Source organism: Selaginella moellendorffii, unplaced genomic scaffold (genome assembly GCF_000143415.4).
Source record: "Selaginella moellendorffii unplaced genomic scaffold, v1.0 SELMOscaffold_71, whole genome shotgun sequence".
NCBI classification, from domain to species: domain Eukaryota; kingdom Viridiplantae; phylum Streptophyta; class Lycopodiopsida; order Selaginellales; family Selaginellaceae; genus Selaginella; species Selaginella moellendorffii.
The window spans coordinates 17,771-39,193 of record NW_003314332.1 but is presented as its reverse complement, the minus strand read 5'-3'; the positions used below and the strand labels follow the sequence as shown (position 1 = coordinate 39,193).

At 43.8% G+C, this 21,423-nt stretch overlaps 6 protein-coding genes, 2 long non-coding RNA genes and 1 pseudogene across 12 annotated transcripts; 4 read left to right on the top strand and 5 right to left on the bottom strand.

Moving 5' to 3' along the window:
* Nucleotides 1-6,785: 6,785 nt before the first annotated feature.
* Nucleotides 6,786-9,083, top strand: LOC9639741 (annotated as a pseudogene).
* LOC112340876 lies at nucleotides 8,838-9,376 on the bottom strand. The gene is made up of 2 exons (XM_024660036.1): nucleotides 9,353-9,376; nucleotides 8,838-9,286 (listed from the first exon to the last, which is right to left on the bottom strand). Exons 1-2 carry the CDS (start codon nucleotides 9,353-9,355, stop codon nucleotides 8,957-8,959), a joined length of 333 nt encoding a protein of 110 aa, XP_024515804.1. The 5' UTR covers nucleotides 9,356-9,376; the 3' UTR covers nucleotides 8,838-8,956.
* A 369-nt stretch (nucleotides 9,377-9,745) lies between these two features.
* On the top strand, nucleotides 9,746-10,230 carry LOC112340877. Its single transcript, XR_002990332.1, has 2 exons — nucleotides 9,746-9,780; nucleotides 9,836-10,230. It is a non-coding gene; the product is annotated as an uncharacterized LOC112340877 (long non-coding RNA).
* A 2,493-nt stretch (nucleotides 10,231-12,723) lies between these two features.
* LOC9640793 (meiotic recombination protein SPO11-1) lies at nucleotides 12,724-14,288 on the top strand. Of its 4 annotated transcripts, none has more exons than XM_024660032.1 (11): nucleotides 12,724-12,824; nucleotides 12,878-12,983; nucleotides 13,045-13,109; nucleotides 13,168-13,269; nucleotides 13,328-13,398; nucleotides 13,453-13,469; nucleotides 13,525-13,594; nucleotides 13,649-13,685; nucleotides 13,752-13,799; nucleotides 13,843-13,901; nucleotides 13,957-14,288. In XM_024660032.1, exons 1-11 carry the CDS (start codon nucleotides 12,728-12,730, stop codon nucleotides 13,990-13,992), a joined length of 708 nt encoding a protein of 235 aa, XP_024515800.1. In that variant the 5' UTR covers nucleotides 12,724-12,727; the 3' UTR covers nucleotides 13,993-14,288. The 4 variants fall into 4 exon arrangements, with proteins under 4 accessions (XP_024515800.1, XP_024515799.1, XP_024515803.1 ...); XM_024660031.1 differs by having other exon boundaries at nucleotides 13,328-13,401; XM_024660035.1 differs by having other exon boundaries at nucleotides 13,328-13,401; nucleotides 13,851-13,901; nucleotides 13,957-13,988.
* A 394-nt stretch (nucleotides 14,289-14,682) lies between these two features.
* On the bottom strand, nucleotides 14,683-15,167 carry LOC112340869. The gene is made up of 2 exons (XR_002990330.1): nucleotides 15,133-15,167; nucleotides 14,683-15,077 (listed from the first exon to the last, which is right to left on the bottom strand). It is a non-coding gene; the product is annotated as an uncharacterized LOC112340869 (long non-coding RNA).
* A 369-nt stretch (nucleotides 15,168-15,536) lies between these two features.
* On the top strand, nucleotides 15,537-16,075 carry LOC112340825. The gene is made up of 2 exons (XM_024659903.1): nucleotides 15,537-15,560; nucleotides 15,627-16,075. The coding sequence occupies exons 1-2, from the start codon at nucleotides 15,558-15,560 to the stop codon at nucleotides 15,954-15,956; spliced, it is 333 nt and encodes a 110-aa protein (XP_024515671.1). The 5' UTR covers nucleotides 15,537-15,557; the 3' UTR covers nucleotides 15,957-16,075.
* On the bottom strand, nucleotides 15,695-17,999 carry LOC9639665 (meiotic recombination protein SPO11-1). 2 transcript variants are annotated; one of them, XM_024659901.1, is made up of 14 exons: nucleotides 17,879-17,999; nucleotides 17,720-17,825; nucleotides 17,594-17,658; nucleotides 17,429-17,530; nucleotides 17,297-17,370; nucleotides 17,229-17,245; nucleotides 17,104-17,173; nucleotides 17,013-17,049; nucleotides 16,903-16,950; nucleotides 16,798-16,856; nucleotides 16,711-16,742; nucleotides 16,554-16,659; nucleotides 16,380-16,500; nucleotides 15,695-16,241 (listed from the first exon to the last, which is right to left on the bottom strand). In XM_024659901.1, exons 1-14 carry the CDS (start codon nucleotides 17,973-17,975, stop codon nucleotides 16,225-16,227), a joined length of 951 nt encoding a protein of 316 aa, XP_024515669.1. In that variant the 5' UTR covers nucleotides 17,976-17,999; the 3' UTR covers nucleotides 15,695-16,224. The 2 variants fall into 2 exon arrangements, with proteins under 2 accessions (XP_024515669.1, XP_024515668.1); XM_024659900.1 differs by having other exon boundaries at nucleotides 15,695-16,500.
* An 18-nt stretch (nucleotides 18,000-18,017) lies between these two features.
* LOC9639664 (purple acid phosphatase 18) lies at nucleotides 18,018-19,974 on the bottom strand. Its single transcript, XM_024659898.1, has 7 exons — nucleotides 19,721-19,974; nucleotides 19,476-19,673; nucleotides 19,137-19,428; nucleotides 18,703-19,076; nucleotides 18,453-18,641; nucleotides 18,313-18,401; nucleotides 18,018-18,258 (listed from the first exon to the last, which is right to left on the bottom strand). The coding sequence occupies exons 1-7, from the start codon at nucleotides 19,898-19,900 to the stop codon at nucleotides 18,060-18,062; spliced, it is 1,521 nt and encodes a 506-aa protein (XP_024515666.1). The 5' UTR covers nucleotides 19,901-19,974; the 3' UTR covers nucleotides 18,018-18,059.
* A 34-nt stretch (nucleotides 19,975-20,008) lies between these two features.
* On the bottom strand, nucleotides 20,009-21,423 carry LOC112340824 (E3 ubiquitin-protein ligase CCNB1IP1 homolog). The gene is made up of 7 exons (XM_024659902.1): nucleotides 21,314-21,423; nucleotides 21,161-21,233; nucleotides 21,065-21,110; nucleotides 20,984-21,014; nucleotides 20,645-20,897; nucleotides 20,211-20,588; nucleotides 20,009-20,138 (listed from the first exon to the last, which is right to left on the bottom strand). Exons 1-7 carry the CDS (start codon nucleotides 21,381-21,383, stop codon nucleotides 20,132-20,134), a joined length of 858 nt encoding a protein of 285 aa, XP_024515670.1. The 5' UTR covers nucleotides 21,384-21,423; the 3' UTR covers nucleotides 20,009-20,131.

Below are 21,423 nucleotides of genomic sequence, written 5' to 3'. Positions count from 1 at the left end.
AAATATGATTGTCGACGATGATCGTATGTGCCGCGACTTCTTGTAGTCTCTCAAAGGCAAAGCAGCAACTTGGGCAAATTCTCTCTTCCCAGAAGACTAGACAGACTTCTAGACACTACTTGCTTCTTTTAGAGAATGTTTCATTGAAGAAAAACCCACAAATTGGCTACTCATTGACCTCTTTTTGTTCTGCCAAGGTGCTCACGAGTTTGTTCTTGACTACATCACCCAGTTTTGAGCATACTGGAAGCAATGTTGGGATCGTAGAGTGGTCCAAGATGAGCAACAAGGGATCATGGCATTCATAGCAGGTCTGCATGGGAACTTGTAGCGGAAACTTCTTAAGAAGGCATTCAGGTTTTGCCGTGAGGCATGTTTATTTGCCATGAAGCTAGAAAGAGAGTTTTTTGTTGACCTGGGGATTGCTAAAGTTGATTTTGACCAAGCCATTACCCCGTTAGAGTCACCTTGTGCAGTTGTTCACCCGTCCACACCAAAGCCCATTGCTATTGAGCATACACCTCTAGCTATTGAGAACTTTGTCAATGAAATACGGTAGCTAAAGAAGATCATTCTTCAGCAACAATCACACCATGACAAGCTGTTCCAGAAGCTGGTGGAGTCCAGGAAAGAGGCCACTACAGCTCGAGAACATAGATTTAAGTCCCATTGGTGCACTCACTACGAGACAAATACACACAACACACAACACTGTTTCAAACTTCATCCAGAGCTTCAGCCTCCACCTTCTCAACATGTCCAACAACATCCCTTTGCTAACAATTCCACATCATCTCGGAGTCTAGAGACATATCAAGAGTAGTTGGAGCAACAAGCAATTGAGGCAGCCCCTTCATCAAGCAAAGCCAAGGCACCAGCCTCATTGGTCAACACAATTTTGGTAGCCGAGGAACTCTATAGACAATAGCAGCAAATGGCAGCCACTCAAGCCCAAGTGAAGAAGAAGGCAGCCACTTAGCCTGTCATAGATCCCCTGGCGTTGATTGAGAGTGAATCTCTATCGGCACCAAATCCAGTGACACAAAGGGTGGCTTGTAAACTCCCTTTCAAGTCACTACTCTCTTCTCCTCCTGAGATCTCACCAACAACTAGCCCTATTCCAAAGCTAGCTCTTCAACAGCTCATTGACACTCCTATCACCTTTTTGCTTCGAGACATATTATACCTTGTCCCAAGATTCGGCCAGCTTTTAGAGGAGTTTGCACGGTCAGGAACACTAGAGAGCACTCTCAAGAGGACTCCTGAAGAGGTGCACATTGTCAACATGACAAGATATAGTGGAGACTTTGGTCCATTCTTTGTTCTGATGCAGATTGATACTTCCTCTTGCAAGATGGATGCTTTGGTTGACTCCAGTTCTAGAAGCAATATTATCTCTCTCAAAACTACCCTTTCAGCATAGCTACAGATCACTAAAAGCTCCCCTATCATGCTTAAGACCTTTGCCAACCACACTATTCCTCCAGCGGGCATTTGCTGTGGTGTCAAGGTCTCAATGTAGGGTGTTATTTTTGAGGTAGATTTTCTCATGGTTGACTACCAACATCTTGGAATGTCCTCTTTGAAGGACTCTATCATCCTTAGCCACTCATGGCAAGTCACAACCCATTGCACCATTGACAGCACATAAGGCAAGATGGAAATTAGTGATGGAACCCATAGCACTACCTTTCTCAACAACCACAGTAGAGCTCTTTCTCAGTAAGCCCAGAAGGCTCATACTAAGATGACCTTCACACCACACTTTCCTCCTGTGCTCACAAAAGTTTTCCTAAGTTGGCAGTGAAGTTGACCATCTATACGACAGATGCTTTCTCATACAATGCGATCGACATTGTTGGAGGTGAGTCAGATAGCTCAAGACATCTCTCAGCCTCACTCTCTTTATTTGAGAGTAAGGCCAAGCCTCTAGCCACACCTTCTTTATTTGATGGTGGGGCTTATAGGGTACAGGCTCCCATATCCAACTTTTCAGAGTGTTTGTTGATAGAGGAAGGGCTTTTTGATTCGTTTCTTGCATAGGACCAAATCTCTCTTATGGAGCTTGATGACACAATCATTCCAGACCAGGTCCATTTTTCACAAGACACAGCCAAGCTCAATCCTCTTCAGCAACTATCTGAGGTGTCACACAGCTAGCATCTTCCTACTAAAATCACAATAGCTGATGACTCCAAGTGTATTTTGTCATGCCATTTTTTGGAGACAAGAATGACATCCAAACGCACAATTGGCAGAAAGAATCAAGCCAATCAGATGTGCTACATGCAAGTTATAGCTCTTTGAGTTCAGAATTTCCTACTGTGGAGCTCCCGGTATAGATCCAAGTGTATTACATTGAAACTTTAGCGCCAGACTTGGACTCGACTCTAGTGGAGGATCTTCCTTCATTTGCAGAGTACTTGGCTACAGTCCTTGCATCGGAGATTGACTGCTCAAAGCATCAAAAGCAGAGAGAACAACAGACAAAGACTTGGGATCCAACAATAACGTTCTTGCCCAACTTGCCAAAGACGTTGTTGCCAGATGTGGTGTCCCCAGCATCTTTATTCGAAGAAGAAGACACTCTTATGATTACAGCTTATTTCGATAGTGCTTTCTACCCCAAAAACCAGGTTGCCAGCATTGGCCGCTGCAAGGGACTACTTTAGGCCTCCCTAGTTTCTAACACTTGGTTTTGTGGAAAACCATGCTTGATGTTAGTTTTACAAGATTTGAAGGGGCCAATTTTTGAGTTCTATGGCAAGGATTGCTAACTGCCACCACTTTGGAAGGAAGAGTGTTAGTGTTCCATGTGGAGGGAATTCACACAGTGTTCTCTTCTGTACTTGTATTGAGGATATTTGCAGAGGGTCCCTAGCTGTCACTAGTATGCCATGAGGACTAGAATATGTTTGAGGGGGAACTACGACACTTGTTTGTGTGGGAGGCAAAATAATATGCTCTAGCTCAAACCTCATATCTCACTATGCATTGGAGTGTTTGCAGTAGAGCACCAGCTTGAACATTGGAGTGGGGGTGTTTAAGGACATGTTTTGCATACTTTGGAGCATAGTAAGTGGCTCCAAAATTCACAGTGGAGTCGCTTTAGAGGCAAATGATCCAAGAGCAGTGTTGGGCATTTGTGCTTTTGGAGTTTTGCTTAGGATTATGGTTGAGAGCTTTGCCAGATAGTTTAGAGTTTCACTTGAGAGTTGAGAGCAGTTTGGTCATTATATATTAGCCAGAAGGTTAAGAATAATATGACTGTACTATTGACTTTCTGTACCAATCAGGCCCAAGGGAATCTACAAATCCATGGACTGGTACTTCCTTACAAAATATAAATTCTATTTATGTGAAGAATGGTTAAAATTTAAATCCCAACTCCCTCCTGAAAAAGACTTGCTTGTCTAGGCACACACAAACTTGAAAGACTTGATTGGGCTGGAGCTCACCACTGCACAAACTTCCTGGCTGGAATTCAAGCGTGTAGTTGAGCCCATGCAGTTGGGCTGGCTAAAGAGGAGACCAAACTGTCCATCAAACGTGAATCTATAACCAGCGGGAATGGCAGGCACGCACAAATTGGAGCATGTAGGACCTGGTGTTCCTGCCGTGAAGCTTACTCCTGGATCCTGGCAGCCCAGTAGATAAACATCCAGCGTACTGTTTCCTTCGATGCATATGAGCAAAGTGATTATCATAGACAGCAGCAGCGAGAACTTGCAGAGAGGAACTACTTCCTGCGCATAACAATTGGAAAACGCTTAGCTTGACAACCGATGAATCAAAGAAACAATTCAATGAACCATTGCTCCTCAGTAACACAATGCTGGAACTGAATGAAGAGTTGAAGAACTAGTGTTCCCTATTTATAGGAGGTTGAAGTGCTCGTGGGTTGCGTGGATGATTATAATTTATATCAATTTGGATCACAGAGTGTGAGATTCTCATGTGCTCCATAAAGCAGTGAAACAAAATAGAATGGCACATATATGTACAAGCTGTTCGCTGGTTGGGACTGAAAGCTATGGATCCAAGCTAACCATGGCGCTTCTCTAGAAGCATCGTTTCTAATCTTTTCGAGAGAAGAAACTAGAACTTGTCAAATCCTATCTACGACTTCCTGTTCTGATTTTGAAGGAGTCTAAAAGGATACTTGTTACCTTGCTTTTTAAGAAAATGACCTGCCGGATCTTACCGTGTTTTGTCAAGGAAAGGAGGCACCTATCCGGGACATTATGGAATTGACAATCTTCTTAGGCCATCAAATGTTTGCTGTAGCAAGAGCTTCAGCATCGTATGCCATGGTCTGAAGAAAACACACGGATGCGGTGAGCGCTTGTCTATTCATCTCACACTGAATGCCCAGCAAGCTCCCCCAGGCTACACTACCTGGATCGCCTGGCATTTCTCGGACAAGCTCCTCGCGAGTGGTTGAGAATTGAGAACTAAACAACGCTCACCAGCAAGCCGAACCCGAAGCGTCATGTAGCAAGGATGTCCAAGCCATAAGGATTAACAACCACCAGTCCACAAACGGGCAAGTTTGTTTCAGCTGCCAGAAGCCTGAAACAATAGGAAAAAAAAAAATCTTTGTTATCTCCTAAGGTAGAAAAAGTGTGAAGAATTTTCACGTTTGCCAGTAGCTGAGAATAAAGATGTTACGAAAGAGGCAGACAGAAGATTACATACTGGTTTCCTTTTGACTACGATAATGTATTCTGGATGTCTTTGTGGTGATCAAGGAAAAGACTATAAAAAACCAGGACTCATCATCGCAAGACTAAGATAGCCGTTACCATCTTGGCATTTGTGGGAATGGGATAGCCCTGAATGAACAAAGTTAAGTGTATCAACTGTGTCAATAAACAGACTAGCCTTACGCGAGACTTGCAAACCAAGACTGTATCCTTGAATTGCACTGTTCCCATGATTATGCTGCAAGAGCATCGAATCTAAGACGCCAGTCTTCCACATCGTAGCGACAACGTACCATGCCGACAGAGACCTGAACGACAGACTAGTCAGATGGTAAAAGCAATTACCAGGTAAAGCTTACTAAAGATCTAGTAGACTTGAGCTTGACCCCTCCACAGCTAATCAGCCATCTGTGAAAGTTCATGTTTCTAGCAGAGTTTGCCATTTTCAAGAGCGATGTATTATATCCAAGGTAGCCTGCTAGTAGACATTTTTCTGCACCATTATAAAGAAGATGTTTATTATTAAATAAAAATTAATAAGTACACATTCAAACGTTTGCACACACGACTTGATTAGGCTGGAGCTTGTTTGGGCAAGCTGCCATGGCCTCCCGCCTGTCCCTAAAACGCTAATAAGTCAAACTAGATGCTAAAAGAATCATGTTAAAGAGTTTTCTAAGTTTTCTACATGGCCTAAATAGGGCTCAAGCTTGGGGGATTCTAAAGGGTGCAAGCAATTGTGGATTTTGCTACTCAAGCCAAGAAAGTCCCATTTGCGAGACACAGACAGAAATAAGATTGCCTTGTAAAATTGCTTGAAAATGTGAAAAAGATGGTATATATGCTATATAAGTGCTACTACATTATGAGACTGAAATAAGATGGTGTTTAGGCATATTGGAGCATAGTTTGGGACAAGGCTAATTTATTGATAACAACTTTACTTATAGAGAGTATGGGAATTTTTGGGTATATGGTGCTAAATTGCATGATATCAACATGAGTAAGCTTTCCCTAAATTTCCATCGTACTCCTAACTGAATTGTTTTGTTATTGTTGAAAAACTATATGAAACCACATCTATCTAAGGTATCATAATGAGGAAGAATGTAAACTTCCCTTAACAAATTCCCCAATAGAAAGAATGTAATGCTTAAAACCAAAAGTAAGAATACTATCTGCTGATCTATCTTTATAGAAATGTGATATCTAAGAATAAAAATAAAAGAACCAAAGTAAATACTAACCCTTGAATATTGTAATTAGTATATCAGTAATACTTTGTTGCAAAATAAGTTTCAATGCAGTCACTAATGAGAAGGTTGTATAATATATATTTCATGAGAATTGAAAATATACAAACATAATAAAAACTATATAGTTTAAAGTATTTAGATTTTTGGGAGCTGCAACCATGCATTGTGTTTGCCTTAAAGATACAGCCATTCATACAATAGCCTCTGTATATGGTGATGTTTATATCCATTATATTCTATGAATTTCCCTCTTCCAAACCGCACACAACTTTCTATGTTTTAATTGTTACTTTGGTGGGTATTTAACAACCTACAATAATGCTAATTTCCTTTTAAAATAAAATATATCCACATTCGCTATGTTTTCAGAACTCTAAAGTTATGGATTACAAAAGCATGACAACAATATCTCCATTTATAGAAACATTTCCTTGTATTATTTTTGGTTCAACAAACTAAAATTCTTTAGTCTCTCTAGTGGTAGTAGCCCGTTAGCTTTTTGATCTTTAAGAATGATATGTAGAAAAAGAAATTCAAGTAAATAAAACCATACCAAAATTTAGTTTTCCATCTCATATAATATTTCAACCACATTATTTTCATCGTTATGCCATTAGTAAAAATATCATGCAATTTAGCACCATATGCCCAGAAATTCCCATACTCTCTATAAGTAAAGTTGTTATCAATCCCAAACTATGCTCCAATATACCTCTCATTAAACATCATCTTATTTCAGTCTCTTTTCACCTAGTTCGCAATAATGTACTAGTATATAGCATATATATATTTCCATTCCCATCTTTTTCACATTTTCAAGCAAAAATCGCGGACGAGCTGTGGATCCAATCCTTGAGCTCAACCGGATGCTCTCTAGCCAGCAAAAAGATGCGATGATAGCCGTTGGAACCTTTTTCATATAACATGATTCTTTTAGCATCTAGTTTGAATAGTTAGGGTTTTAGGGACAGGCGGGAGACCATGGCCGCTTGCCGCTGGCGCTCCGCGGCGCTCCAATCTCCTGGAGCTGGACATGGATCGGGGGTTCCGCCGGAAGAGCTCCTGGCAAGGATTCAAGGTCAGCGCCTCCCGCATTCTGTCGTATGCATCGAAATTCTGGCATTCTTGCAGATTTTATCAAGGAGTTTCTTTCTCGTATCAAGGATCGATCGATGCTGGTGATCAGTCTGGATAAATTTCGGATGCGCAGGCTTCGCTCTTCGGAGGACACGAATCTGTGAGCAAGTTTTGTTTGGAAGGTTTCTCATTCTTGCTTGCTGTGCTGCTTGTTTGCGAAGCGGGATATTTGAGAGGTGTGAGGCGCAAGAAAACCTCTCACTCCAAACAAGTGGTCGTAGAATCCGTAAGTACTATATGTCTCTTCACGGCTTGTGACTGATCTATCGTTTCGATTTTCTTAGTCGCTATGCTCAGGGTCCTTCAAATTGTCCAGTCGCTACTCCAGCAGGGAAAGCATGCATCGAAACGAGACCTCTACTACACCGATCCTGGTCTATTCAAAGGCACGCATGCTCTCTACTCTACTCGCTTTTTATGCTAGCGGTGGTTTTATTATAACAGATCAAGCAACCGTGAACCAAGCTTTGATTGACATTTCCGTCAGGCTCAAGTGTACTAGATCTTCTCTTCACGTAGTAAGCTTTACTGTTGATTGAATTTACCATCTGACAAGTCTGTCTTTCAGGTTTCTGTCGGCAAAGGGTACGTTCTCGCTACGTTGTGGAAGACTGGCGTCTTAGAGTTGATGCTCTTGCAGTTTAATCATGGGATCGCTGCGATTCAAGGATGCTGACAGGACAATTGACTGCTCGGTTTGCAAGTCTCGCGTAAGGCTAGTCTGTTTATTGACACAGTTGATACACTTGACTTTGTTCATTCAGGGCTATCCCATTCCCACAGATGCGAAGATGGTAACGGGTATCTTAGTCTTGCGATGATGAGTCCTTTTTTTAATATTCTTTTCCTTGACCACCACAAAGACATCAGCAGTTGTGCAGAATACATTATCGTCGTTGAAAAGGAAACCGGTAAATAATCTTCTGTCTGCCTCTTTCGTAACATCTTTCTTCTCAGTCTTTCAGCGACTGGCAAATGATGGATTTTGCAGGAAGAACAACTGTATAGTACTAACTGTAAGTTCTTCACACTTTTGCTACCTTGATCATAGATTCTTACGCACATGTACAGGGGAGAGGGTACCCCGACGTGGCTACAAGGAGGTAACAAGATTGTTTTTGACACCGCGTTCGTAACTTCGATTTTGTTTTCAGTTTCTTAAGGCTTCTGGCAGCTGAAACAAATTTGCCCGTTTATGGATTGGTGGATGCCGATCCGTATGGCCTGGACATCCTTGCTACATACCGCTTCGGCTCGCCGGTGAGCGTTGTTTAATTGTCAAATTCTCAAGCAAATCCCGGCTTCCCCTTCAGACCATGGCATACGATGCTGAAGCTCTTGCTACACCAAGCATTCGATGGCTAGGAGTTTTCCTTTCTGATTGCCAAACGCATAATGTCCCGGATAGGTGCCTCCTTTCCCTGACAAACGACGGTAAGATCCAACTTTGTGATTGACAGATAGAAGAAAAGCCGAAGCCATGCTCAACAGAGACTACTTGAAGCACTTGGCATTCTCTTGGAAGTAATTTCAACCTGTGACTCTGTGCTAAATTTCTGTGGAGTTTTGCAGCCAGCAGTTGCGGCTGATGCTGGAGAAAGGTGTCAAACTCGAGCTGGAGGCACTGTCGGCTTCTAAATTTTCCGCGCTCGCGGACGACTACATTCCGCATAAGATCAAGGCGGCAGCATATTTGTGCTAGTATCCTTTTCGGACAGCAAACCGGTGCGTCATCCAATCAACACATTCAAAGGGAGCATCGCATTATTACAGAGCACCTCGACGGGAATAATCTCTCTTGATCCCGCCAGCAACATATATGTGCTTCGTACATGGTATTTTGCTTCACTGCAAAGCTTATGGAATGCATGTGAGTCTCACACTCTGTGCTAGTCTCACTTCCGTTGCATCACAGAGTGACACATTCGATCGAACTATGGTTGAAGTGCCAAGACAATCGGGCAGACTAAACAAAATTCCAGCTTGCCCCGAGTATGTGAACCGATAGTAGAGTGGAGTGGCCACACATGTAGAGAAGCAAGGATTGAGCTTGGCCGTGTAGCTCGTTCCAGGGTCTTGGCAACCCGGGAGGTCGTAAACATCGAGCCTGCTGTTTGCATCAACTTGAGTGATTAAGATTGTGATCACGGCCAGCACTGCTGCCATGATCTTCAAGAGATTGAGTGCCTGAGATCAAACAAGAGCACAGGAGTTGTTAATAGGTGTAATACGATGCAAAGTGTGCAGCCAAACCATTTCTCCAAGGACGGATTGTAGTTGAAGAACTAACCTTGTTCTTGTTTTATAGGAGTTTGAAGTGCTCATGGGTCGCGAGGATTAGCTTCTAGAAATTGGATGTGTGATCATGATCTGATTGGGTGATCGTGCAGCGCAACACACACGCTCTGGAAAACATCCTTTGCAAAATCAAAATGTGTTTAGACTACAGTCTTAGTATAGTGTGTAAGTGCATTAAAAAATATCCACGCTGAGCTGAACGAGTGTGCTGCTCTGCACGATTATGCTACTAGATCATTGATCATGCTGGGAAATTCCCATAAATTATAATCATCCTCGCGACCCACGAGCACTTCAAACTCCTATAAAAAGCGGACACTAGTCCCTCAACTCCTCATCCTATTGTTCAAAGCTTTCAAGAAGCGTGTTACTGAGAAACAATGGTTCATAAAAGTGTTTCATTGACTCAAGCTAATCTTTTCGTTTTGTTATGCACAGGAAGGTCCTCTCTGCAAGTTCTCCCTGCTTCTTTCTCTGATCGTCACCCTGGTCATATGTATCGAAGGAAACAGTATCCTGGATGTTTATACAGTGGGCTGCCAGGATCCTGGAGTAAGCTTCACGGCAGGAACACCAGGATCTACATGCTCCAATTTGTGCGTTCCTGCCATTCCCGCTGGCTATAGATTCACGTTTGATGGACAGTTTGGTATCCTCTTTAGCCAGCCCAACTGCATGGGCTCAGCTACACGCTTGAATTCCAGCCAAGAAGTTTGTGCAGTGGTGAGCTCCAGCCCAATCAAGTCTTTCAAGTTCGCGTGTCTCTAGACATGCAATAAGACAAGTTGCTTAATTATTTAATTTGACAGCAATTATATATATATAAGTTTGTTTATGTGGTCCATCTAACCTTCATCTTCTTTTCGCTTGTGCTCCATATTCCAAACCACCTGTTGCAATTGACAGCGATTGCCAAGTAAGGATGTCTTATTCTGCTCTTGCCAGTGAAGAGTGATTTGATCTCTTAAGTGCTAGTATTGGGGACATTGGTAAAGGACATGAAAAACATCCTCTACATGTCTTAGGCAGCCGTTGCTCCTGTGAGATGCGTGGTCAACTGTGTCAGCTGTGTTCCACTTCTAGTCAATGGGCACTGCAGCGGTAGGCAGCCACTGTAGTGTGAACCCATGGTGCTGCATGGTGGTATGCTAGGCAGTCGAAGCGGCCTACTGGATTGAAAATGAACCAATGTCATATTCGGTGGCCCTGGCAGTCCTCTCTTCTAGCCAATGTTCATCCAGGTGGAGTAGTTGTTGAGTGGATCTGAGATTGTTGTCCAAGCTCTCAGCTTGTTCCACCATCCTTTATTTCTCTCGTACACGGAGTCATCCATACCCCTGGCTGCCAGCTTATCCTGGTGGTCTCATTACAATGCTTTGACAAAGGCAATTGTCAGCTCTTGGTACATGAATTGCATGTTGAGGTCTTCAAGCATATCCTATATGTAACTCAGGAGGCCTAGGCCAGTAACTTCGATGGCGTTCAAAGTGATGGAGACCACCTTAGACAATATGCTTGTTAGTATAGTTTTCATTCTATACATGGTTTTTAAATTTTTTATATAGGTTTTCAATGAAATTAGGTATTTATTGTTTTTCAACTACAATTATTTCTGTCAAAGGCAACCAATGGAGCTGAATTCTTTTGTGCCCAATTCCCATGATTTTCCATTTGTAAAAGCTGTACAATGATTCCTTCTTGTTGGTAGAGGTATTATAAATTCATAGCAGCTAGTATCAACTTTCCCTAACCACTCAACTATACTAGAATAACAACAGGTGCTATCATCCAATTTGTTTATCTCCCAATCCCTTCTTGCTTTTCAGCTTCTCATGCAAGAGCCTGACAAGTTGCAAAGAAATGATGTTTCCCAACTCGTGCATACTTGAAAGTGTTCACTTGCCTATGCAAGTAAACAAAGGAATTAACATCACTTATTAAGAATTATAAAATGGATCTTCTAAGTATATAAGTTCTTGGCACATTATTAACACTTTCCAGTCATTTTATTCATATATTTTGCACCAACATAACCTCAACAACATGAGTCAGCTTTCCCTAAATTTCCATCATACTCTTAACTGAATTGTTTTGTTATTGTTGAAAAACACTTCCAAATATTTATATGAAACTACATCTACCTAAAGGTATCATAATGAGAGAGAATGAAAACTTCCCTTAACAAATTCCTCAATAAAAAGAATGTATATATGATCAAAATGTATAAAACCAAAAGTTAGAATATGCTATCCAGTGTGTTTATCTGCCTCTAGAAATGTGACATGTAAGAATAAAAATAGAAAACCAAAGTAAATACTACCCTTGAATATTGTAATTAATATATCAGTAATACTTTGTTGCAACATAAGTTTCAATGTGGTCACTAATTTTAACTGAGAAGGTTGTATAATCTATATTTCATGAGAATTGAAAATATACAAACATAATAAAAACTATATAGTTTAAAGTATTTAAATTTTTTGGAGCTGCAACCATGCATTTGTGTTTGCCTTAAAGATGGAGCCATTCATACAATAGCCTCTGTATATGGTGATGTTTATATCCATTATATTCTATGAATTTCCCTCTTCCAAACCACACACAACTTTCTATGTTTTAATTGTTACTTTGGTGGGTATTAAACAACTAACAATAATGCTAATTTCCTTTAAAAATAAGATATATCCACATTCGCTTTGTTTCCAGAACTCTAAAGCTATAGATTACAAAAGCATGACAATAATATCTCCATTTATAGAAACATTGTTTTGTATTATTTTTGGTTAAAATTCCTTAGTCTCTCTAGTGGTAGTAGCTTGGTAGCTTTTTGATCTTTAAGAATGGTATGTAGAAGAAAAAATTCAAGTAAGTAAAACCATACAAAAAATTAGTTTTCCATCTCATATAATATTTCAACCACATTATTTTCATAGTTACGCCATTAGTAAAGATATCATGCAATTTAGCACCATATGCCCAAAAATTCCCATACTCTCTATAAGTAAAGTTGTTATCAATAAATTAGCCTTCTCCAATATGCCTCTCATTAAGCACCATCTTCTTTCAGTCTCTTTTCAAGTTCCCAATAATGTAGTAGCACTTATATAGCATATATATATTTCCATTCCCATCTTTTTCACATTTTCAAATTTTAGAAGGCAATCATCTGTGTCTTGCAAATGGGCTTTCTTGACTTGAGTACCAAAATCACAATTGCTTGCACCCCCAAGCTTGAGCCCTATTTAGGCCATGTAGAAAACTTATAGAAAACTCTTCAACATGATTCTTTTAGCATCTAGTTTGAATGGTTTTAAAGACAGGCGGGAGGCCATGGCCGCTTGCCGCTGGCGCTCCGCGGCGCTCCAATCTCCTGGAGCTGGACATGGATCGGAGGTTCCGCCGGAAGAGCTCCTGGCAAGGATTCAAGGTCAGCGCCTCCCGTATTCTGTCGTATGCATCGAAATTCTGGCGTTCTTGCAGATTTTATCAAGGAGCTTCTTTCTCATATCAAGGATCGATCGATGCTGGTGATCAGTCTGGATAAATTTCGGATGCGCAGGCTTCACTCTTCCGAGGACACGAATCTGTGAGCAAGTTTTGTTTGGAAGGTTTCTCATTCTTGCTTGCTGTGCTGCTTGTTTGCGCAGCGGGATATTTGAGAGGTGTGAGGCGCAAGAAAAGCTCTCACTCCAAACAAGTGGTCGTAGAATCCGTAAGTACTACATGTCTCTTCACGGCTTGTGACTGATCTATCGTTTCGATTTTCTTAGTCGCTATGCTCAGGGTCCTTCAAATTGTCCAGTCGCTACTCCAGCAGGGAAAGCATGCATCGAAACGAGACCTCTACTACACCGATCCTGGTCTATTCAAAGGCACGCATGCTCTCTACTCTACTCGCTTTTTATGCTAGCGGTGGTTTTATTATAACAGATCAAGCAACCGTGAACCAAGCTTTGATTGACATTTCCGTCAGGCTCAAGTGTACTAGATCTTCTCTTCACGTAGTAAGCTTTACCTGTTGATTGAATTTACCATCTGACAAGTCTGTCTTTCAGGTTTCTGTCGGCAAAGGGTACGTTCTCGCTACGTTGTGGAAGACTGGCGTCTTAGAGTTGATGCTCTTGCAGTTTAATCATGGGATCGCTGCGATTCAAGGATGCTGACAGGACAATTGACTGCTCGGTTTGCAAGTCTCGCGTAAGGCTAGTCTGTTTATTGACACAGTTGATACACTTGACTTTGTTCATTCAGGGCTATCCCATTCCCACAGATGCGAAGATGGTAACGGGTATCTTAGTCTTGCGATGATGAGTCCTGTTTTTAATATTCTTTTCCTTTCTTTTTCACCACAAAGACATCAGCAGTTGTGCAGAATACATTATCGTAGTCGAAAAGGAAACCGGTAAATAATCTTCCGTCTGCCTCTTTCATAACATCCCTCTCAGTCTTTCAGCGACTGGCAAATGATGGATTTTGCAGGAAGAACAACTGTATAGTACTAACTGTAAGTTCTTCACACTTTTTCTACCTTGATCATAGATTCTTACGCACATGTACAGGGGAGAGGGTACCCCGACGTGGCTACGAGGAGGTAAGAAGATTGTTTTTGACACTGCGTTGAAATCTTGGATTCTTCGTCAAGGCAATAGCTCCTTGATTGTTGCAATGCAGAACCGTTGCCTCCCCTCGCTCGTATCTTAGACCGTTCAGCAGAGTCCGCCGTTGTCAAAGCATTGTGATGAGACCACCAGGATAAGCTGGCAGCCAGGGCTATGGATGACTCCGTGTACGAGAGAAATAAAGGATGGTGGAGCAAGCTGAGAGCTTGGACAACAATCTCAGATCCACGCAACAACTACTCCACCTGGATGAACATGGTATTGATACAATGGCTAGAAGAGAGGACTGCCAGGGCCACCAAGTATGACATTGGTTCATTTTCAATCCAGTAGGCCGCTTCGACTGCCTTGCATACCACCATGCAGCACCATGGGTTCACACTACAGTGGCTGCCTACCGCTGCAGTGCCCATTGACTAGAAGTGGAACACAGCTGACACAGTTGACCACGCATTTCACAGGAGCAACGGCTGCCTAAGACATGTAGAGGATGTTTTTCATGTCCTTTACCAATGTCCCCAATACTAGCACTTAAGAGATCAAATCACTCTTCACTGGCAAGAGCAGAATAAGACATCCTTACTTGGCAATCGCTGTCAATTGCAACAGGTGGTTTGGAATATGGAGCACAAGCGAAAAGAAGATGAAGGTTAGATGGACCACATAAACAAACTTATATATATATAATTGCTGTCAAATTAAATAATTAAGCAACTTGTCTTATTGCATGTCTAGAGACACGCGAACTTGAAAGACTTGATTGGGCTGGAGCTCACCACTGCACAAACTTCTTGGCTGGAATTCAAGCGTGTAGCTGAGCCCATGCAGTTGGGCTGGCTAAAGAGGATACCAAACTGTCCATCAAACGTGAATCTATAGCCAGCGGGAATGGCAGGAACGCACAAATTGGAGCATGTAGATCCTGGTGTTCCTGCCGTGAAGCTTACTCCAGGATCCTGGCAGCCCACTGTATAAACATCCAGGATACTGTTTCCTTCGATACATATGACCAGGGTGACGATCAGAGAAAGAAGCAGGGAGAACTTGCAGAGAGGAACTTCCTGTGCATAACAAAACGAAAAGATTAGCTTGAGTCAATGAAACACTTTTATGAACCATTGTTTCTCAGTAACACGCTTCTTGAAAGCTTTGAACAATAGGATGAGGAGTTGAGGGACTAGTGTCCGCTTTTTATAGGAGTTTGAAGTGCTCGTGGGTCGCGAGGATGATTATAATTTATAGGAATTTTCATGCATGATCAATGATCTAGTTGGATAATCGTGCAGAGCAGCACACTCGTTCAGCTCAGCGTGGATATTTTTTAATGCACTTACACACTCTACTAAGACTGTAGTCTAAACACATTTTGATTTTGCAAAGGATGTTTTCCAGAGCGTGTGTCTTGCGCTGCACGATCACCCAATCAGATCATGATCACACATCCAATTTCTAGAAGCTAATCCTCGCGACCCATGAGCACTTCAAACTCCTATAAAACAAGAACAAGGTTAGTTCTTCAACTACAATCCGTCCTTGGAGAAATGGTTTGGCTGCACACTTTGCATCGTATTACACCTATTAACAACTCCTGTGCTCTTGTTTGATCTCAGGCACTCAATCTCTTGAAGATCATGGCAGCAGTGCTGGCGGTGATCACAATCTTAATCACTCAAGTCGATGCTAACGGCAGGCTCGATGTTTACGACCTCCCGGGTTGCCAAGACCCTGGAACGAGCTACACGGCCAAGCTCAATCCTTGCTTCTCTACATGTGTGGCCACTCCACTCTACTATCGCTTCACATACTCCGGGCAAGCTGGAATTTTGTTTAGTCTGCCCGATTGTCTTGGCACTTCAACCATAGTTCGATCGAATGTGTCACTCTGTGATGCGACGGAAGTGAGACTAGCACAGAGTGTGAGACTCACATGCATTCCATAAGCTTTGCAGTGAAGCAAAATACCATGTACGAAGCACATATATGTTGCTGGCGGGATCAAGAGAGATTATTCCCGTCGAGGTGCTCTGTAATAATGCGATGCTCCCTTTGAATGTGTTGATTGGATGACGCACCGGTTTGCTGTCCGAAAAGGATACTAGCACAAATATGCTGCCGCCTTGATCTTATGCGGAATGTAGTCGTCCGCGAGCGCGGAAAATTTAGAAGCCGACAGTGCCTCCAGCTCGAGTTTGACACCTTTCTCCAGCATCAGCCGCAACTGCTGGCTGCAAAACTCCACAGAAATTTAGCACAGAGTCACAGGTTGAAATTACTTCCAAGAGAATGCCAAGTGCTTCAAGTAGTCTCTGTTGAGCATGGCTTCGGCTTTTCTTCTATCTGTCAATCACAAAGTTGGATCTTACCGTCGTTTGTCAGGGAAAGGAGGCACCTATCCGGGACATTATGCGTTTGGCAATCAGAAAGGAAAACTCCTAGCCATCGAATGCTTGGTGTAGCAAGAGCTTCAGCATCGTATGCCATGGTCTGAAGGGGAAGCCGGGATTTGCTTGAGAATTTGACAATTAAACAACGCTCACCGGCGAGCCGAAGCGGTATGTAGCAAGGATGTCCAGGCCATACGGATCGGCATCCACCAATCCATAAACGGGCAACTTTGTTTCAGCTGCCAGAAGCCTTAAAAAACTGAAAACAAAACCGAAGTTACGAACGCGGTGTCAAAAACAATCTTGTTACCTCCTTGTAGCCACGTCGGGGTACCCTCTCCCCTGTACATGTGCGTAAGAATCTATGATCAAGGTAGAAAAAGTGTGAAGAACTTACAGTTAGTACTATACAGTTGTTCTTCCTGCAAAATCCATCATTTGCCAGTCGCTGAAAGACTGAGAAGAAAGATGTTACGAAAGAGGCAGACAGAAGATTATTTACCGGTTTCCTTTTCGACTACGATAATGTATTCTGCACAACTGCTGATGTCTTTGTGGTGGTCAAGGAAAAGAATATTAAAAAAAGGACTCATCATCGCAAGACTAAGATACCCGTTACCATCTTCGCATCTGTGGGAATGGGATAGCCCTGAATGAACAAAGTCAAGTGTATCAACTGTGTCAATAAACAGACTAGCCTTACGCGAGACTTGCAAACCGAGCAGTCAATTGTCCTGTCAGCATCCTTGAATCGCAGCGATCCCATGATTAAACTGCAAGAGCATCAACTCTAAGACGCCAGTCTTCCACAACGTAGCGAGAACGTACCCTTTGCCGACAGAAACCTGAAAGACAGACTTGTCAGATGGTAAATTCAATCAACAGGTAAAGCTTACTACGTGAAGAGAAGATCTAGTACACTTGAGCCTGACGGAAATGTCAATCAAAGCTTGGTTCACGGTTGCTTGGTCTGCTATAATAAAACCACCGCTAGCATAAAAAGCGAGTAGAGTAGAGAGCATGCGTGCCTTTGAATAGACCAGGATCGGTGTAGTAGAGGTCTCGTTTCGATGCATGTTTTCCCTGCTGGAGTAGCGACTGGACAATTTGAAGGACCCTGAGCATAGCGACTAGGAAAAGAATTCGAAACGATAGATCAGTCACAAGCTGTGAAGAGACATAATAGTACTTACGGATTCTACGGCCACTTGTTTGGAGTGAGAGGTTTTCTTGCGCCTCACATCTTTCAAATATCCCGCTGCGCAAACAAGCAGCACGGCAAGCAAGAATGAGAAACCTTCCAAACAAAACTTGCTCACAGATTCGTGTCCTCGGAAGAGCGAAGCTTGCGCATCCGAAATTTATCCAGACTGATCACCAGCATCGATCGATCCTTGATACGAGAAAGAAACTCCTTGATAAAATCTGCAAGAATGCCAGAATTTCGATGCATACGACAGAATGCGGGAGGCGCTGACCTTGAATCCTTGCCAGGAGCTCTTCCGGCGGAACCCCCGATCCATGTCCAGCTCCAGGAGATTGGAGCGCCGCGGAGCGCCAGCGGCAAGCGGCCATGGTCTCCCGCCTGTCCCTAAAACCCTAACTATTCAAACTAGATGCTAAAAGAATCATGTTATATGAAAAAGGTTCCAACGGCTATCATCGCATCTTTTTGCTGGCTAGAGAGCATCCGGTTGAGCTCAAGGATTGGATCCACAGCTCGTCCGCGATTTTTGCTTGATCGTCGTCATTCCTGTGCCAGCTCCAGTGAGCGTGAGTGGAATTCACGAGCTTGAACTGGCCGTGTCCAAAGCTGGCTTCACGAAAGAGAGAATTCTCAGGCTTGGGATCAAGGAACCTGGAAGAAACCTGTGTTAGTGGCAAAGAGAAAGGAAATCAACGAAGAGCTTACTTGGTTGCGAGGCCTTCACGGTTGCCACCATCTCCAATTGTTATGTGAACAATGCCGCAGTCGTCTTTCTTTCCTTGGAACATCCGGTCCTGCCAAGAGAACTTAGTAAAGTAGAAAGCAAAGATTCTCGAGAGCAGTACCCATCGTTCGTATGCATGGACATGGCCTGCGAATAAAAGGTCAGTCCCTGCTGCTTGCAGAAGAGACTCAATCGCTTTCATCATGTCGTCGCCTTCGTTTCGGTGCGCCTCGTTGCTGTTGTACCACGGAGCATGTAGAACAGCAATGAGCCAAGGGGTCCTTTTGCGATCAATCCTCGCAAGATCTGCCTGAGGTACGATCACATCACCCAAAAGCTAAGCTGCGAAAAAAAATAGAGAAGAAAAGTACCTGTAGCCACTTATACTGAGGCGAGCGTTGTCCGAAGTCGGCATATGATCCCAGCATCAGCACGTGAGCTCCAGCAACGTCGAACGAATAGTAGAGATTCGAATCAGACCCGCTCTCTTCGTACGGCATTCTCCAGCGAGTGTTGTAAGCTCTAAACGAACTGATGAGAGGAATCCTTTCAATCTCGTGGTTTCCTTCCGTCACCATCCAGGGCCTCGAGCTTGCCGAGGGTTCCACAAGCCTGCCGAAAGAATCCCACCGTGGCTGGTAATAATCCGCGTACGACAAGTCTCCAGCAAACAATAGCACATCGTAGGTGCTTTTCTGTACGTGTTCTAGAGTAGTAACTGTCCATCCCGTTTGTCCAATGTCTCCTGCTCGGGAAAAAAGGAAACGGGTCAAGCACACGCAAGAACCAAACGTTGGAAACTAACCGACTACGGCGAACGTTACGGGCAAGTTAGCCGGCGGTGTCTTGAAACTGAATTCCTTCCCCATTCCTCCACATTTGTAGTAGTAGACAGTATTGTTTTCCAAAGGACCAAGAACTGCACCGTGAATCGTGCCGGATTTGTAGAGCAAGAACCCATAATTGAGTTTGGATCCAGTAGCACTTGACTCGTACTTGCCGGGTGATGTTCCGTATTGCACACTAGAGGGAGAATTGGAGCTCGATGAAATCCAGCTTACTCTCATGTGGTTCGCTGCTGCTAACGAGACACGCACCTGTTATGAATCAGTGAGACAAAGAAAGAAAGACCTCTTTAGCGTACCTGCTCGATTTCATTTTCGAGACCATTCTGATCAACGAGATTGAGAAGAGGCCGAGCAGCCGGCCGGAGGTAGACCGCAGCATTCACTCCCAGAACGAGATAGGCAAACAATATCCACCTCCGAGGAAAGAATGGAGTGCCGCCTCCAGCAGTTGTCGGCATTTTCTTGGAACTCCGAGATGAAGAAGCCCCAGCAGCCTGCAATTTCAAGGTTGAGAAAGCATTAAAAAAAACAAGTTCCTTACCTCGGATACAACGCCGCCAACGATTGCTTGAGCCGTCGGTTGATGAGTTGAGTGTACCAAAACGGAGAGCTGGGAGTCCGTCCTGTGAAATGAAAACGACGAACAACCAAAAACCTTGCGGCGTTGCTCACGTTGCCAAGGCGGAGCTGTCACCGACCCCGGCGGGGACGCGATTCGCATCTACTCGATGCGAATATCGCAAATGCAGACACGGTTGAAGTAGCGTCTCACAAAGACTATCTTCTGAGACTGGCCTCAAACCGTCAGCCCTAAATTAGTCCAAAAACCTCTCAAAGTCGCTGTCAGCTGACAATTTAAACGCGAGAAAAAAGAACTGTACAGAAACAAATGACGTGCTTACACGAAGTAGAATTTGAGCTTTTTGATTCGATCGCGCCTCCTCCGTCCAGCTCAAGAGCTGCAAGCACAATTTTTTTTTTTTTAAAGAGAAGGTGTCACTCACGCGCACTCAAGCTTAAACTTTGGGTACCTCAGTCCGGGTGCTCCAAGTCTCGATATTGGCCTCTTGAGTGGCGAGAGCAGCAGATTTCGCAGCGCATTCGAGGTGTTCCTGGCAGGTGGCGGTGGCGCAAACATGTCCGAGTCCGCCGACTTGAATGGAGAGGTCTGACGCTGCCTGTTCGTTAGCATTGGAGCAGGAGCTGGTGCCGGTCTTCTCGTCGGAGGAAGCAGCGATTGATGGTGGAATGCCCCGGCTTTTTGAGCAGGCCTCGACTGCCAGAGATCAGAGTCGGCTATCCCGTTCGGGCTTCCCATACGTGCTGGAGGCGGCCGTGAAGCATTCATCTTCGTTTTCTCGTACTCGGTACGAAGAGAGTCGTACATTTCCTCCAGCTTCCTCTTCTGCCTGTAAGTCATTCCCCTGAATTAAAAAACAACCAAGAACTCATGAGTTTAGCTTACCGTGACTTCTCCGAGTACTTCTCCTCCAGTTCGCTCTTGTCTTTGAGCAGGCTGTCTCGCTCGGCTTCCAGCGCCTGGACTCTCTTGACGGCCTTTTGGTAAGCTCCCTGGAACTCGGACATCTTCTGCATAAAGGTCGCTTCCATTTCTTTGCACTTCTGCTTCCATTGCGTTGCCCGATTCACTGTGAGCTGCGATTCCACGTCTTTCTGCCCGATCCAGAAGATGACACCCTTGAACGCGCTCTTCATGACTTTGCAGAGTTAAGGCCGCCTGGCTAGCTAGCTTACAAAAAAAAAAAAAAAAACACTGGAGAAGCACAACTTTGAGAAAGGATACTGCAGTGAGGCGGTACTCCGGCCATGATCATCTGCACGAAACCTTGGATCTTAGACGATTGCCAGGCACAGATCGACTTACATTAGTCCAGTCGTCGTTTGGATTCAAGTCGAGGGACTTCATGTTGCTGAAATGGCGGTGATTGCAATGGGGGAGAAATATTTTGGTAGATCATACCTCTTGGACAAGATCTGCTCGCACAGAGGACATGTTGAGTCGCAAGTGAGAATCTTGGCGGCATCCTCGTTGCCTGGCGAGAAGCAAGCATCGCGATCAGTGACAGACGAAATCGCATGGGATCCATCGATCGGCGCCAGCGCGCGCGCTTACAGAAAATGTGGCCACAGACAGTGGCTACGGCGCGCCCTTCCAGCTCCTTCCAGCACGCATTGCACCTCATCGCCTCCTTCACGCCGCTCCCATCGATGAGTCCCCTAAAA

Excerpts from the sequence above, each read along its gene's own strand:
- LOC9640793 (XM_024660031.1), top strand. The coding sequence starts at position 12,728 with ATGGCCGCTTGCCGCTGGCGCTCCGCGGCGCTCCAATCTCCTGGAGCT. Across the intron at positions 12,984-13,044 it reads TCTTCCGAGGACACGAATCT|CGGGATATTTGAGAGGTGTG; the intron begins GTGAGCAAGTTT and ends TTGTTTGCGCAG. Across the intron at positions 13,902-13,956 it reads ACAACTGTATAGTACTAACT|GGGAGAGGGTACCCCGACGT; the intron begins GTAAGTTCTTCA and ends GCACATGTACAG.
- LOC9639665 (XM_024659900.1), bottom strand. The coding sequence starts at position 17,975 with ATGGCCGCTTGCCGCTGGCGCTCCGCGGCGCTCCAATCTCCTGGAGCT. Across the intron at positions 17,826-17,878 it reads GCTCCTGGCAAGGATTCAAG|ATTTTATCAAGGAGTTTCTT; the intron begins GTCAGCGCCTCC and ends GCATTCTTGCAG. Across the intron at positions 16,501-16,553 it reads CATACCGCTTCGGCTCGCCG|ACCATGGCATACGATGCTGA; the intron begins GTGAGCGTTGTT and ends CTTCCCCTTCAG.
- LOC9639664 (XM_024659898.1), bottom strand. The coding sequence starts at position 19,900 with ATGCGAATCGCGTCCCCGCCGGGGTCGGTGACAGCTCCGCCTTGGCAA. Across the intron at positions 18,402-18,452 it reads TCCATGCATACGAACGATGG|GACCGGATGTTCCAAGGAAA; the intron begins GTACTGCTCTCG and ends TTCTCTTGGCAG. Across the intron at positions 18,259-18,312 it reads CGTGAAGGCCTCGCAACCAA|GTTCCTTGATCCCAAGCCTG; the intron begins GTAAGCTCTTCG and ends GGTTTCTTCCAG.
- LOC112340824 (XM_024659902.1), bottom strand. The coding sequence starts at position 21,383 with ATGAGGTGCAATGCGTGCTGGAAGGAGCTGGAAGGGCGCGCCGTAGCC. Across the intron at positions 21,015-21,064 it reads CAAACGACGACTGGACTAAT|ATGATCATGGCCGGAGTACC; the intron begins GTAAGTCGATCT and ends GGTTTCGTGCAG. Across the intron at positions 20,589-20,644 it reads AAGTACTCGGAGAAGTCACG|GCAGAAGAGGAAGCTGGAGG; the intron begins GTAAGCTAAACT and ends AATGACTTACAG.